Below are 16,909 nucleotides of genomic sequence, written 5' to 3'. Positions count from 1 at the left end.
ATTTCAGGGGGGTAATTGAAGTTTTGTTAACGTTAGGGAGTAATTGACGAAACTTAAAATTTCAGGGGTAATTGCATATTTACTCCCCACACATTTGTCCACTAAAAATGATTTTTATTCTTTTTTGCAAATAGCGTAGCGGCTAGAATGCATCTATAAGATGAATAAGTGAGATGTTTGGAGTTCAAACCTCGACCCTAACATATAATAATGCATTATTGCCGTCAATTAAACTATGTTCACGGACAATAAATTTTATTCTTTAACTATATTTATTTAAAAAAAATTATTTATTTAGTAATTATCTAGTTCATGGTTCAACCAATTGAATCATAAATAAGAGATCTTACTAGTTTGATCTCCGGTTTGGTTTTTAAATCATTAGAATTAGACTGACGAATAAAAAGCACTAAATGGCGCTGAAATTGAACAAAAGCTATGACTAATTAACGCCGAAGTGGTTTCGTTTCGTTTCAACAATGCTGAGAACGAACAACAACAACAAGCGCGGAGTGTTTACTCACTTCAAAACTTTCATCAACAACTCACGGGTACCCCTTCCTCCTCTTAATTTGATTCACGCATTTTATCAAACACCTTGTGTATATCTTTTCTAAACTCACCCCTTCAATTACTTCTTCCAGTGCTTCTGTTCCTCTTCACCCAAACAACCACTGCAATATCATTCCTCTTCAGAAACTGAATCAGATTCCTCACTTTCTCGTGGTACATTTGCTTCTGCGTTTTTTTACTTTCTAGTGTAAAACCTTTTTTTTTTTTTTTTTTTTTTTGTTATAGCTACGTTTATATTGGTTACATTGTGTTGTGTGTAGAATTCCATGCTAAGGGTTGTTTTGGTTACTACATTTGAGATTTGATTGAAATTTTGGGATGTTTGACAGGCCGCATTGACATTTCAAATTGGAAGACTTTCGATGCATGGAAGCTTGGTGTTACCGGCTGTATGATTTCAAAACCGTCTCACTTTGTCGTCAAACTTCTTCAGGAAAAAGGTAAGAATCTTCTTATACCCCGCTATATTCTTTGTTAAGAAAATTAATGTACAGACTCGTAAAATATTGCCCTCTTCTATCTACCACTGCCATTCCCCGATCATGATAAAGACGCATTGGTTTCGTTGCAAGTTTATTTCTTTGCACCTTTTGTGATTTTTTTCCCTTTCCTTAAGACTCCAATTTTCTTTTTGTTTAACAGGATTTGTTTACCTTTTGTGAGTTGTAGGGTTAAAGTCCTACTTAGTAGGTGGGTGTGTGAGAGATCTAGTACTGAATAGAACTCCAAAAGATTTTGATGTGGTCACCACAGCGAAGCTTATAGAGGTTTGTATGACAATCATTCGACTTATCAAATATATTAGATGCACATTATTCATTTTTAGTGAGTTTTAAAACACCTTTTTTCTTCGATAATATATCTGATAGGTGAAGAGGCTGTTTCGTCGTTTAGGTCGTCGTGCTGACGTTGTAGGGCGGCGTTTTCCAGTATGCCTGGTTCATATACAAGGTTCGGCAGTAGAGGTTTGTTCACGAGGAGTTATACAAGATTATCGCTATCCTTGTTTAAAGTACATACTATATGTGTGATTTAATGTGCTCTTCTTTTGGAGATTCTTCTGTGATTAATGTAATATCGAGAAATTAATTATTTATATTTGATCAGGTAACCAGTTTTCACACAGAATCAGAAACTCCCAAAGCAATGAAAAAGGTTTTACACTCTCTGCTGCCCAAATGCAAGAATAGAGAAGACCGATTCCTCTGCAAAAACGCTTTGCGCAGAGACTTTACAATTAATAGGTATTTATGAGCTTTTGTTTTTTGTCACCCCCCCGGTTTTTATCTTTGAGATAGACTTTTTATCCCTGATTGTCTTGTTAATCCATTTCTAATTGTGAAAGCAGTTTATTTTATGATCCCTTTGCCAATAAAATATACGATTATGCCAATGGAATGGCTGATTTGAGGTCCTTAAAGGTAATTCTTTATTTGATCTGGTAATGAATGTTTATGCCTTCAAGAATGACAGTATACTGATAAATATTCTGCTTGGTCTTCTGGATTCAGCTAGAAACTGTGATCCCTGCTCAGATTTCCTTTAAAGAGGATCCAGGTAGGTAGTATCATACTCTAATCAGCATTTTGAAATTAGGAACTCTGACCATATTGATAAGCATCCACTATGAAAATGAATGTCGTTGTAAAATTTCTCTGCAGGGAGAATTTTGCGTGGCTTCAGAATTGCAGCTCGTCTAGGTTTATCATTATCAAGGGAGATTGAGGCTGCAATCTGGACATGCTCTTCCCTAGTTGAGGACTTGAACAAGGTACCTCATTTGGATTTTATGATGATATGCTGCCTGAATTTGGCACATGAAAATTTATATCGTTCAGTTTTACTGGTATTGATTCTCCTCGTATTTGTTGCACTTCAGTCTATTAGTCAATGACAACCAGAAAGGGTACAACATGCCAATAACGTGTTCTTTTTGGATATAAATTAGTTTCTCATCTAGTAGCTGCTATTTTATATACCTCAGGATAGAATGATGATTGAAATGAACTATATGCTGTCTTATGGAGCTGCTGAGCCATCTCTGCGCTTACTCTGGAAATTCAAATTGCTTCAATTTTTGCTTCCGGTGCATGTAAGTGAATCTGAGTTGCTGACTTTTCAGTCTTTTAATTTAATAATATGCTTCTCATCCGCATAAATTTTTTACTCATTAGTTGATTATAGGCAGCATATCTTGACGAACAAGCTACTAAAGAAGATGCTCAGGATTCCAATATGTTGATGGTGAGTTAAATTTGCAAAATAATTTTATAACAAACATTTTATCTTATATGATTCAGTGAATGCAAATGCTAAAGTCATTAGAAGCTGAAGGAATGTGCTACTCTAAGTTGATAGTTTAACCATTAAGCATAGAAGGATAGTCGCCATTATGATTTTTTTGTATATTAAATAATTAAAACTAAATCATAAATGATTAAAATTAAATCAATACCCAAAATTCATGAAATATTCTTAAATAACTAAAGAAAATCATAGGTCTTAAGTAAAATGTAGAAGTAAATACCAAAAAAATGAAAAATATCCAACAAGTTCATGCATATAAAGAGGCTTAAAGTAACAGAAAATTGAAGTTCACTGTATATAGCCGTACATCAGAAGGAAAGAATACCTACAACACCCTTAATATAATTTTTTTTCTAAGCATTTAACGGCCGCTAAAGTGGACTACAGCATACTTCTTTGGTATAGCATGCTATTGACTACCTTGTTAAAATATTGCAAAAAAATAAATGAATTGTCTGTTGTCATTCAAAATATAATTACTTGATCAGTGAACTTGATTTGGTTATCTTGTTCTTATTGGCCTACATATGTAACTGAAATTCCACTTAAAAGCTCCAAACAATACGTAGATTAGTAAAAGATTGTTAATTTGATTCTACTTTTCTGATAAAGCTAAAGATAAATTGGACAGAAGGTTAAATGATGTTACTTACATTGCATCGGACTAGCATTAAGAAATGTATATGAAGAGGTTATTGAATATTCTTAGGCTAGGCTTGTATAATTGAACAGTAGTTGGGCATCTAAAGTTTAGATAAAATGAGAAAATGGAAAATGTTTATGTCTGAGGACTTCATTGTGTCAAAATAATTATTTTTTGCCTTTTCATTTTCACGTGCTCGTACAAGGATTGGATTAGTCACAACATAACAATTAACAAGTATACTTTTGGTATCAAACTTTTCTTCCTTCTTCTCATGGTTCTTTGTTGTCTTTTGTGCAGAAATTATTCTTCCATATGGATAATTTGGTTGGATGCGGTCGACCTTCTGATTGCACTCTATGGTGAGTGATTTTTATATAATAAAGTTTTTGGTGAGTTGGGTCTCATAGGCTCATCATAGCCAAGATAGACCTCAAAGCTCAGTGAGTGCATACAAAAATACTTCTACATCACCCACGGTTGTAACATCGACAACAATATTTGAACTCACGTCCAGCATAATGCCGGTGTTAGATACTAAATGAAGAAAGTGCAAAGTGGTCGCAATTATGGCGGCTAGGGTTTCCAACAAGGATGATCAAAATGGATTACTCATTAATAGCTTATTTTTAGTTTTAAACATATATTTTAATTCATTTGGAAATGAGCATACAACCATTCTAAACCGTCTTTTTTTGCTTATAAACACCTTAAAAATTAACTTCATCCCAATTAATTCGTAAATCCCTTCTAATGTGATAATAGATCATTCTGTTAACTTGGGGTCAAAATTCAAATGACTAATAATGAACGAAAGGGTCTATTGTAACGATGGTTGGGATTTAAGGATTAGTTGTAGTGAAGTGAATTCAAGAGTTTAGGGCGGTTCTTGGTTGTATGCCTTGCTCTTTTCCTTAGTAAAATAAAAGGTTCAGATTTGTTGTTTTTGAATTTGCATTCCCTCAGCGATGAGTTTTAGAAACATCATTCTACATTTTTATGTGTTACAGGATTGGATTGCTAGCATTTCACCTGGCATTAGTAAATAACCCCCAAGATGCTCTTGTGGTGTGGGCATTTGCTTCTGTTCTATATCATGGAGATTTGGAACGAGGCATCAAGTTTGCTAAAGAACATGCTAAAATGTCTGTTAACTTTGCACCTGAAATAAAGAGGTCCAGTATATGCAAATCAGATGAAGATATTGCAGAAGCAGTCACTAAATTGGCATCTTTGGCGATTGACTCCATACATGCGCTGGTTAATATTAAAAGTCTTTCTCAATCTCTGTCTAGATATCCATCTGTTCCACCCCCTCACATGGTAAGTAAATCTATTTTGGTATAAATTTCTTTAGCTAAGGTTTGAAAATTGTGGTTGATTGACTGCACAATAGTTGCAACATGATTGAATTCTGTTCTAATTGATTGGGTTATTCTTCAAACCTGCCACAGTTAAGGTTGTGTGATACTTTTTTCTGGTTAGAACATAGATGTTGGTAAGAGTTTGAGCATTGAAAACAATGTAGCTCTGCTGTCATGTGTAACAATGAAGAAAATTATACTCCAAAGGGATATGATGTTACTAAATAAATGAATATTGAATACTAAATAGAGAGGTTTATTTGACTGAAGATAATTCATTAGTATTCCAGCTTATGTGCCCCAAAGCACACTATTTCCACACAGTTTATAAGTGTAATTTTCAGACCGCTGCCATTTATGATTCTATCATCAATCAGAGTTTGAGACATGTGAACTCATATCAGCTCAGTCTTTTTGTCATTTTTTGCATCAATTTCATATGTTCCTATCCCTTGCAATTGAGTTTTGATTATGGCATAAAATGTATAGTTTATTGATATTCAGTCTGAAGCAACCAATTTTATACAGAAATAAACCTTTGGTTCCTTTTTCCATATAACAAGGCATGGAGATGGGCAGAACAAAAATTGATAATATTGATGACAAGAATGAAAACTTCGGAATCAAGTTGGTTTCATATAACTATAGTTGTCAAACAAACTAGCAAATTGTATGAGTTTACAACTAGGTAACAAAATCGAGTTAACTCACTTGCATAATCATTTAAATGTAAACTAAGGTAGACTCATATATACTCACATAGAACCGTGAGCTCAATGGCTACCTAACGACTCTACAATATACTCCCTCCATTTCTTTTCTTTTGATGTTTTAGCTCTTGGCACAAGTCTTAAGGAATAGTTAATGTATAGAAATATTTGTATGTTTTGACTAAAATATCCTTATTTATCATTAAATTCACATGTGATAAGCCAAAGGTCATAACTCTTTAAATAGTATGGTGTGTTTTTCAACAAGGGTAAACTTGAGAAAACAACATTAAATATACTAAAACATCAGATGTTTTGAAATAAAGTTGAAATCCTAAAACATCAAAAGAAAAGAAATGGAGGGAGTAATGGTTACTTTCCCCGCATTTGCTTAAAATAGTGGTGTGTTATCTAAAAAACCTCATGCAACAGCTGAATAATAAGGCATTGATGTGCACAAACCATTCATCTTGTTAAAATTAAGAATCTTTAGATATTCCTTTAATTGTACAACTTCCTAGATTGATTGTTATTACTCCTAGAGTATACAACTTCCTAGATTGATTGTTATTACTAAATAAGCATTCAATGTCTTTATTGGAAAACCATTATAAATACAAGGTGTGTGATCTCATTTTAGGCACACAGTAATTTTCAGAGTTTCACATATTTTTACACATCTCGAAATTGTAATTGTAACATTTGACTCCACAGACGCATGTAGCATCCCAACACGAATGTATTGAGTTTTAACCAACATGGTCAACATAAACAAAACTGAACAAACCCACCGTTGCAAGTATGCAATGAACTCCACAGTAATTTTCAGAGTTTCACATATTTTTACACATCTCGAAATTGTAATTGTAACATTTGACTCCACAGACGCATGTAGCATCCCAACACGAATGTTTTGAGTTTTAACCAACATGGTCAACATAAACAAAACTGAACAAACCCACCGTTGCAAGTATGCAATGAACTCGCTAGATTAACAGTCATTAGGAGCAGGACTACCAGGTGGCTGATTTGAAATTAGAATGAGATAGTAGATGATTTTGCTATCCTGGGATACTGTCCTTTCCTCCCCTTAATCATATACTACCTGATTATAAATTTGGCCCTTTATGTTCAGTTAAGTCATCTCTTACCCATCCGCAAATCATTCACTGTGTGTTACTTTGTGGTTATTTATAAGGTTCCTATTCAACTGAAAACTTTGTGGCTTTCAGGTATTTGTTGTATCAAAGAAAACAGGGCAAGCCGTCTCTGGAATTTTCAAAGTGCTGGTCAATGATATTAAATTTTACAAGAGTGAAAGGAAAAGCACAGAGATAAATTATGACATGCTTGGGAGTGGCCATACTTCAGAGACTAGATTTGTTTTGGGAAAAATTGTTCTTCAAACTATGCGAAGTGGAATCATTGGAGATGGGGATGGTTTTGAGGCTGAAAAATGTCACCCTGACACTGAGAGCACCAAGGATTTTGGCCAATTGGTGACAAGGGAAGATAAAAGAAAGGTGTTATCAACACCAAATTTAGAACATAGGCCAGAAAAGCTGAAGAAACAGAAATTGGCTGAGAATGCATGCATTGAAGACCAGAAAACAGTCTTGGATGAATTTTGTAAGTACAAGGAAACCAATGAAGAGCACCAAAAGCCAGTTAAGTTGCCCGGGGAGGTTCATTTATCTATGGTGAACTCTATGCCAAAAAATAAAAGTAATAAAAGAAAACAGTTGATAAATGACGAGAAGAAAATTGCCCGTGCCAGTCAAACTTCTACAGACTATGCCAGGCATCTGAATATAGATGAACACTGTACATCATCACAATCTACGGTGTCTAAGAATCATCCGGTGATAGCCAATAACCACAACAAAAATGTGGATGTAACAACAGACAAGTCGGTTGATGAAGCTGTCAACGATAAAGGAAGACAACAACCACAAAAAAGTCGGTCTCCGCTCTCCAGCTTATTCAAGTAATGTAGAAGATAATATATTTCCTTTAGCATAGTTTAGAGATAGAATATATATTGTCTTCCTTCGTTACAAGAGGAAGCAGAAGATATTCTTGCCGTGGTCTTGGATAGAAACATAATTGTAGTCTAAAATGAGCTTTATTTCATCTAGACTGTTCTTATGCTGCTATTTTGTGGAAGCAGACACACACACCTGTGGAATATTTGACATAATTGGGAGAAAGAAACAATACTACATGTGTTTGGATAAACCATGTTAAAAATCTACACTACCAAACAAAAAACCATATAATTAAACGCTTATCATATAAATATTTATGTATAAGCTATTTTTATAAGAATTGCACTTGGTTTTATATAAACTATAAGTTGGTTTCATAACTAGTATTTTCAAAAGTTTTTTTATGTCTCGGATTTGCATTTATTACATGTATAATAATCTCAGTTATGGCAACTCAATATTTTTTTACCACTCGAGCCATCGTATTACATACGCTGTGAATTGTATTTGCATCCATCCTTGAAGCAATTGAAGATAAGCTATTAGCCTATTACCTCACTTCTCTTTATCTGTTTGTATTATTTATAATTGATTTTAATAATTATGTGGGTTTAGATTGACTTATTAAGAGTTTATTTAAATTGAGTTAAATGTATATACTAACACAATCACTTATTAGAGTATTTGTGTGAAAATAGGTAACAGTTAAGACATAAACCATCTTACCTTTTATCCTAAAATATACATGTCAAAAGAATATAATCTCTATTCGATTAATTCCCAGCTTGGACAATCAAAATTTCACATTTACGTTTTTCTTTTTATCCTTTTCCCTCTCTCTTCTTTTAACAAAGAGAAACTACAGTTAGTATTACTAGTATTTAGACCCGTGCGATGCACGAGAAGTAAATTATAGCACCGATTAATAAATAAGATATTGGAAATGAAATATTAGTTGTTAACACAATTTCACACCTCTTTATGGAATGTCATTGGTCAAAGCAGATATGGTTTGCTTCCTTTTTAGGTGTGATATTTAATTCGCATGATTCAGGTATGTTCCTTTTCATAAGTGGCTAGAGGAAAATATAATTGATGTCGATGAGGATATTATAGTTTATGTTCTGGCATTGTGTTATGAGATATGGTGTGCTAGAAATAAGAAATGTTTTGAGGGGACTGATGTTGATGTGGCTGCCACTATTCAAAAGGCACAAAGATCTATTGTGAATTTTAAGAGTGCAAGTACGGTGTTGGTGGAAACACTAAGTGGAGGTCCAACTTTGCCAATATCTGATGTTCATTGGACACCTCCTTTTAGTGGTTTCTATAAGCTTAATGTTGACGCAACAGGTCCGATAGAGGGTGATAAGTGGGGTATTGGTGTTGTGGTGAGAGATAATGAAGGTGTTGTGGTTGGTGCTAGTTCTTGGCAAGTTTTTTCATTACCAGATTCAGAGGTTGCAGAAGCCTTAGCTATGCGGAAGGGTTTGGAATTTGCAAAAGACATGTCTTTTCTGAATCTTATAGCAGAATCAGATGCTTCTAATGTGGTTTCAGCGTTGAATACTCACCAACAATCTTCCAATTATGTTGGCTCTATTATTCGAGATTGCATTAGTTTTAAGGGTAGTTTTCGTAGTTTAAATTTTTTGCATGTTAGGCGTGAAACCAACCAAGCTGCTCATTATTTAGCTAAATATGCTCTTAAGAATTTAGATTGTATATGGGTCGAAGAAACTCCGCCTTGTATTTCTGCAGTCTTGGCATTTGATTTATTGCCAGACTTTCGTTAATGAAATTATTTTTAACGTCAAAAAAAAAATGAAATAATGCTTCCAAAACAAAAACAATAAAAACCTAAAGAAATTTAGAATTCTTGATATCACAACAAATAGATAAATAAAAATAACCAAATGCAACTACTAATATAATTTCGCCTTAGAAAATAATATGCACATTTATAGATAATAAAGCCGTATCAACTCTCAACACTTGAATCGGTAAAATTCAGTTTAGTGTCCATGACTTTTGCTAATTCCAATGAAAAAATTCATCATAAAGATGATGATCAACCTGCCATGAAATAGAATAAATTTGTATTATTAGATATGAATTTTTTTTTAAATGATAGAAGTTATAAAGAGAAATACAAATTACATCTTCATATAATTTTCATAAAAAAGTATAAGGAAAATGCATAACATGTTGTTAATTTGTAAATCAAATTTAGTTGATAAGTTTTAATTTTTATGGCAACAACCAAATTTAAATAATTATATATAGTACCAAAGAAATACATTGTTAAATCTAAGCCTTTCATTTTAATCTAAAGGGATGATAATGCATTCTCATATTCTCACATAAGGAAGTCATTCTCACTAGATATGTATATATATATATATATATATATATATATATATATATATATATATATAGTACCAAAGAAATACATTGTTTTAATTAAAAAAAACCTTTAAAAACAGCTAGATGCACACAACAAAAATGAAATAGAAAATATATACAAATATTGATGTGTAAATTACGTATCTTAAATTCCGAAAGACTTCTTTGTAGACAACATTATAAGTTTGTTGGAGACATGTCCTTCGTCTTTGCAAATCAGCATCTTCATCCCAACACGTGAAGTAACGCGTGAAGGAGCAACATTTAACTATCCATGTGAAAATATGGGTTTTGGAAGATATATTCCAACATTTTTAACAGATTGTCCTTGACTCTTATTGATAGTCATTGTAAATGAGACTACAATAGGAAACTATTTAAGTTGAAAAGTGAAAGTAAGTTTTGAATTAGATGGAGATGGAGTCAAAGTCAATCTTTGGAAATAAACCTTTTGTCCAATATTGTGTCTTGATTTATCTTTGCCTCAAGTACGAAATTCCCATTTGGGTAATTATAAGGCGTGTGCCATTGCATATAATCCTAATGGTTGATCAATATTTCTCAACAACATTATTGGAACTCCAACCTTGAGATTTAACTCATGGTTCGGCGACCCTGATGATTTGACGGTGTTCAGAAATTCTGGAGTGAGAATCTCATCAGGACTATTAATATTTTCATCATGTGTAGACGGACTATCAACACATAAGTATATTTTTTTCTCACCAGGAATCATTGATAAAATGTAATTGTTCAATGAATCAACAATATCATTGGTAGGTGCTAAAATTGCCCTATTTTAAAAAAAAAGAATGAAATATCACCAATTAAAGCAACATGGTCACCTGAATTCTCGATCAACATGCCATCTATTTCCATTTCAACTTCCTCATAATTGTTTTCTCCGATGTTTCGATCTCCAACATTTAAAATTCAATCTAAGAACTCTTTGACTTCATTGACATCAGAACAGGAAGATCCAGTTTGAAGCCTCTTTTTTTCCGTCAATTTTAAGACTCGTCAATATTTAATGCTAGCATGTACAACATCATATCTTGTCCCCTTTGGAATGACCGAAAGAATTTGCCTCAAATCACTTTTTTTTTTTAAATGATTTTTGTTGGGGTAAAGAAACGAAAATTTAGATAGTATAAATTTTAAGTTAAAAAAGAAGAACTCTTACCACTTGTGTGCTTATTCAAATGCCTACTCCGTAGAATTAACATCTTCGTAATTGTGTGCATCTCGGTAAGGTTTTTTGTGTGGTTTTTCACATAAAATTTACTTTGTGCTTATAACAAACTATGAGTAATATGTGGATTTTAGAAAGTAAAATGTCTAAATGCAGATAATTTTAACTTTGTTGCCAAAGTGACACATTATCTGTAACCAAAAAAAAAAAAGTGACACATTATCACCATCAACTCATAAATCATCATAAATATAAGAAATGGAAAATAAAATGGAAATCAAAGAAGAGAAGAAATGATAAAAAGCCAAATTTTTTAAAGAAGGATAAAAGCTAAGATTATTCATTCAATTCCATTCTATCTCGTTCACTCCTACAAATTAAAAAAACTTAAAAACTCTATTTTCTCTATTATGAGTATTTTAGATGACATATTGTTAGTTTCTACAAAACGTTTACAGCGATGGAAGTCATGAGGATGATGTGTTTCTCTTATTTATTAATACATGAACATGAATTAAAACGTTGATCAAGCTGATACCTATCACATTCTGTAAAAAAAAAAGGATACCAATCACACAAAAATGCAATAATTACTAAAAATCAATATGTGAAAAAAATATTAGAGACCATCGAATAATCAAGATGTGATATAGTAGCGTGTCCTAGCTGTAGTAGGACAGTGTTAAATTTTAAGGCCAAGATCAAAATATTAATTGAGATTACACATGCAGATGGGTTTTTGCCACTTTATATGAAAGGGAATACTAATCATGTAATGAAAGACAATAAATAAAATAAGGTGATTTATTTTGGTCACCAACGCAAGTGATTTTGGTCATCGTCGCATCTCCCAATAGAGCAATATTGATGTAGACAAAAAACGTAAACATGTTATTTTTCGATATATGACACATATCACCAAAGTATCAAATGTCATAAGAACCAAATTAGCAAATGTCAAAGGAATAAATTTCCAAAACAATTAAGAAAGTACTTATTGAGTAAAAAAAATCGAAACAAAATAAATCTAAGTAGTCTAGACTAAGAAGTGCTAAAATATCAATCTTCGAGTTCTTGCTTAATTTTGACAACTTTTTGCAACTTAGTGTTTGGCGTCTGAGTTCCGCAGTCAATGTCAATATGTGCTGCATCTCAGTCGCCATTTCTATTTATCAAAGACTTGGATGGATGAGTATGTTTTTTTTGGTTACAGGATGGATGAGTATGTTTAGGAATAGAATTAGCTTCATCATCAAGAAGCTACACGAATAAAAATTCATAGCAATAGCAATAGCTAATTAAATAAATTTTATGAGTACTATTAAAGTAGATATTAAGTGTATTTAACTATCTTCATGTTATCAACAGTTTGGGGAGTAATAGGACCCTTGAAATCAACATCATCTTCCTCACCAGTTTGAGGAGTAACATGACACTCCATGTGATACTTTTTCTTAAACTCATTAATGATTTCACTGTCATCAGACAACTTTTTTGACGGCATATGTATAAAACTTCTAGTCAACATTTTTTATTGATTTTCAGTTTGAAAAGCATATCCTTGTCACGTAAGGTGTCAAGCTCAGTTGGATAATCATACGTGGTCTTTCCTTGTTTGTGATTTGTATTAGTAAACAATTAAGATCGATGTTTATTGTTTTAATATTACATAAAAAACGAAAACAAAAAATAATATATTTACGTTCATTACCGATTCCATTAGTTCTTTTACAGTCTTTCCAAAGTATTGTGAAATAACTCCATCAAACAACACAAATGTAGTTGATCCACTATCATCCATAACATGAATGTGCACTATAAACCTGAAAATGAAAAGTGAATATACATGATAGATCCAATAACATTATTCAACCTACATAGAATTGAGAAAAAAAAAATCATATAAAGTTAGACAAAGTTAGAAATATTAATAGAGAGATACTTTAATCGTTGATATAAAAGCGAAGTTAGAAATAAAAATAAAAGAGATTCAAAGCAAAAAAAGAATATGACGTACTTTAATTTGAAGCAAGATGATTTAATCGAAGGATGAAGGAGGTGAAATATGACTTATAAATGCTATTTGATGTTACTTATACAGAGAGAGTTGAGAGATGATTAATTTGGCATAAAGTGGCACAGATGTAGACATAGTTAGTTACAAAAAACAAACATTAGATGAGGTTTTTTTTTTTTCTTTTTCTTTGGTGGCACAAATTTAATGAGAATTTTTTTTAAGCAAAAGTTTGTTCAGGAAAAGTTAGTTAACAAAAAAATAAAATAATATGGGGATCGGTGTTTATATTTCCAAATAAATAGAGAAAATAGTAAACAAACTATGATGTCCATAAAAAAATAAAAGATAAGATTATGAAAGAAAAAAGCGAAAAAAACAAACTAAGATTATGGAAGAAAAAAACGTATTTAGTGGTTTATGGCACAAACTTAGCAAAAATTTGTTCAATTGCTTAAATATATATTAAATACTAATATGAAAGAAAAACAAAATAAGATTATGAAATTAAAAAAAAAACGGAAAAAAAAAACAAACTAAGATTATGGAAGGAAACTTGTTCAAAAAAAAAAAGATTATGGAAGGAAAAAAACGTATTTAGTAGTTTATGACACAAATTTAGCAAAAGTTTGTTCAATTACTTAAATATATATTAGCTAATAATAATCATTAGATGTCAATATTCCAATAACAAAATTAACCTCAAATTTTGGCTCCAAAAAGTAGTTTAAGACAACTTAAGAACTTTTATTAATAAGAAGATAAGAAGATAAGAAGATTAAACGAACTATTTTTGTAACATCAATGTTCTTCAAAAATTGAATATTCGGAAACGTTGCAATTACTGTATCTGCAAGCCAAGTTTTTAATTTACTCCGTATTATATATCAAAGTAGAATCTAATTTTGGGATTGGATTTGATTTGGTATGGTATGGTACGAGTAGCACTTTGGTGCCATTAATGGCACCGTGCCATTAAATCTGGGCCATTAATGGCACCAAGATAGATGTGTTGTGTGGCCCAGATACAATGACAATGTGTTTGTGTGGCCCAGATTTAATGGCACGGTGCCATTAATGGCACCAAAGTGCTACCCGTATGGTACCCTTAAATTGTCCTTTACAATTCAACCAACGGAACCCCACCATTTTGATTATTGGCATTGTTTTTCTACTCTTGGATTGGATTTTCTAATTAAGCAATCATATGCACGTGCATTTTTATCCAAAAATGAAAAAAAAAGCGAAAGAAAAATGATGTACAATACAATAAAAAGAGGAAATAGCACCAAAATAATAAAAAAAAAAAAAAAAGAGGGAAGCTCATATTCTTTTCCTAGTGCGGTAGAGCGCATTTGAGTTATTCTTTTTTGATTTTTTTCCTTCTTCCTATTAGAACAATATTTTAAAAATCAAATTCTTCAAACAAAAAAAAAATCAAATTAGACAGAGTGAGGTCATTATAGTTAAATTATTTCAACCACAATTGAATCGAATAGAAAAATAATAAACACACACAAATAAAAATGTAGGAAAAAATAAAAGATATAAATTAAAAAATACAAATATAAAAATCAGTTGATTTAACTATAACTCGGTATTTTTCAATTTAAATGCATTGGTGAGTTGACCAATTTTTTCAGCTTATTTAATTTTATTGGTCAATCCGTTGATTTTTTTAAAACAATGTACTTGAGTTAGAAAATAGAAAATAAAAAAAATAAAGTAAATGTTCTAGACTGACTATCCTCGACAATCCTCATTGAAAATATAGGTTCAATGATATTCGGTATATTGATATATTTCGAATTATTAAAGTTGAATTAGTGAATTATCGTTTCAGAATATAGAATTCGAAATGCATTTACATAGAAACAACAAACATATTCTTCACACGTCGGTAACATATCTTTTTACCAACACTCATTAAAACATATTATTAACACACATATCTAATAAAACACATAATAATATTATCCAAATCATACAAAATATCCAAATAAAAATATCCAGAAATACAAAACAAAATATCCAAAGCATACATAACCAAATATTCTACTAGGTAACACGTCCCATAACACCCAACTCCTTCGACGAAACACCACTCCAAACTCTGTTAGACTAGACTCCCCTGCTCCAAATGGCCAATGGTTAGCACCCCAACGACTATTTTTCAGATGCGGCCTAACCATGAGTTCACGTCTGCAAACGGGTTGCATGTCTCCTTGATGACAAATTTGACAAGTGCACCAAACTGTTTCAAGTAACACAACAGTAAGATATCATCTCCAAATGAATTGTTGTTTTCTACTAGGCAATTTACTAAACTTATAATTAAAAACTATAAATTGAGCGGAGTTTGAAAAGTTGTTTTATTACGATGAAAAATAAACGAGTTTTTGATTCAGATTTTTAACGGCGATTAAAATTCTTCGAATCTCCTCTACCTTTTTGTTGGATTAATGCAAGTCTTATATCAAATATGACCTAATGGTTATATAAAAGATGAGCCTAAGATTCTTGTCCCTCTAGATGTCAAATTGCTCCATACCGATATATCATGGACTTATCCTCCCGCATGTAATTGAGTCTAGAATGTCATGTTGCTCCATAACTATTTAAGGTACTTATATTCACACAAATGTAGGAGACGTTAGAATGTTATATTGCTCCCAAGCTCAGGACTTACACTCGTACATGTGTCTTAGAACCTAAACATCATACTAATAATCCCTAATTTCTCAACGATTCTTGAACAAAATACTTATGTAACAATATCAGTTAAAGCCAGATGCCAACATATAAACCCTAACCTAAGATCAATTTAATGCTAAGAGAAGTCAATTCTTAGTCGAAAAGCATTAAGCTTGATAAATATGTAAATTAAATATAACTCGGATCATATTGAATAATAGAAATCATGCATTATAAAATTCCAACAGATAAATAGAGGTTCATCTTAGAACCCTAATCTTTAAGTATTTAGCTACTCGTGGTGACTGAATACATAGTCAAAGAAAAACAAAACATACTTTAGAAGAATGTGAAGAAGGTTGAAAAACACTCATCTTTGATGCTCTAGTCACCCACCTTTGTCATTGAACCGCCAAGTTTCTAAATAAATTATTCTCGTGAAAAGAGGCGTTTAAATAGACATTTTTCGCACCGAGTTACTAGGCTTTTTGCCCTGCTAAATGGCCTTTTTGGACAGGCAATGTGCAGGTACATCGGTCCATGCACGGGGAGCATGGGCCTGACATATTTTCCGATTTTTCTTCTTTCATCAAGTGTTTTTCTTCCTTGACATACTCTTCGGCCTTGTTATTGTTGTTATATTGTTTGTTTGTTACACTCTTCTTTGTAGCATATAACATAATTTAATATTGAAGATGTCTAGCGAAAAGACAAACACAATTGTCACACCTATGTGTCCACATTTTTTCCGTTTTGCAATTTGAATAAGATGCATTTTGATTTATTATTTATGCAATTACCTATTGTGTGACCCGCGCATTCTTGTCATTTAGTACTCAAATTCAAAAATCTATTTTTTATTATATAAAAATAGGCAATATTTAAATTGTATTTTTAACTAATTAATATAATAATTCCCCTAAAAAAATAATTAATATAAATAAGATAAATTTAAATTTATGTCATATGATTTATTTGAAAAAATAACATCACACAAACATTCAAACATATCTAAATG

General features: G+C 31.9%; 1 protein-coding gene across 2 annotated transcripts; it reads left to right on the top strand.

Moving 5' to 3' along the window:
* The first annotated feature begins 363 nt into the window (after window positions 1-363).
* On the top strand, window positions 364-7,835 carry LOC146920283 (uncharacterized). Of its 2 annotated transcripts, none has more exons than XM_085713687.1 (14): window positions 364-551; window positions 645-726; window positions 903-1,013; window positions 1,243-1,340; window positions 1,443-1,538; window positions 1,681-1,817; window positions 1,922-1,994; window positions 2,085-2,130; window positions 2,235-2,344; window positions 2,558-2,665; window positions 2,758-2,817; window positions 3,824-3,885; window positions 4,534-4,846; window positions 6,830-7,835. In XM_085713687.1, exons 1-14 carry the CDS (start codon window positions 480-482, stop codon window positions 7,586-7,588), a joined length of 2,127 nt encoding a protein of 708 aa, XP_085569813.1. In that variant the 5' UTR covers window positions 364-479; the 3' UTR covers window positions 7,589-7,835. The 2 variants fall into 2 exon arrangements, with proteins under 2 accessions (XP_085569813.1, XP_085569814.1); XM_085713688.1 differs by having other exon boundaries at window positions 1,443-1,585.
* Window positions 7,836-16,909: the final 9,074 nt, after the last annotated feature.

The sequence above is a fragment of the Medicago sativa genome, chromosome 5 (genome assembly GCF_051527215.1).
Source record: "Medicago sativa cultivar Bolivia chromosome 5, Bolivia_mono, whole genome shotgun sequence".
NCBI classification, from domain to species: domain Eukaryota; kingdom Viridiplantae; phylum Streptophyta; class Magnoliopsida; order Fabales; family Fabaceae; genus Medicago; species Medicago sativa.
This window is presented reverse-complemented; position numbering and strand designations above follow the sequence as displayed.

Coding starts and splice junctions, on each gene's coding strand:
- LOC146920283 (XM_085713687.1), top strand. CDS start 480: ATGCTGAGAACGAACAACAACAACAAGCGCGGAGTGTTTACTCACTTC. Junction 552..644: donor CTTTCATCAACAACTCACGG/GTACCCCTTCCT, acceptor TACTTCTTCCAG/TGCTTCTGTTCCTCTTCACC. Junction 1,539..1,680: donor TACAAGGTTCGGCAGTAGAG/GTTTGTTCACGA, acceptor ATATTTGATCAG/GTAACCAGTTTTCACACAGA.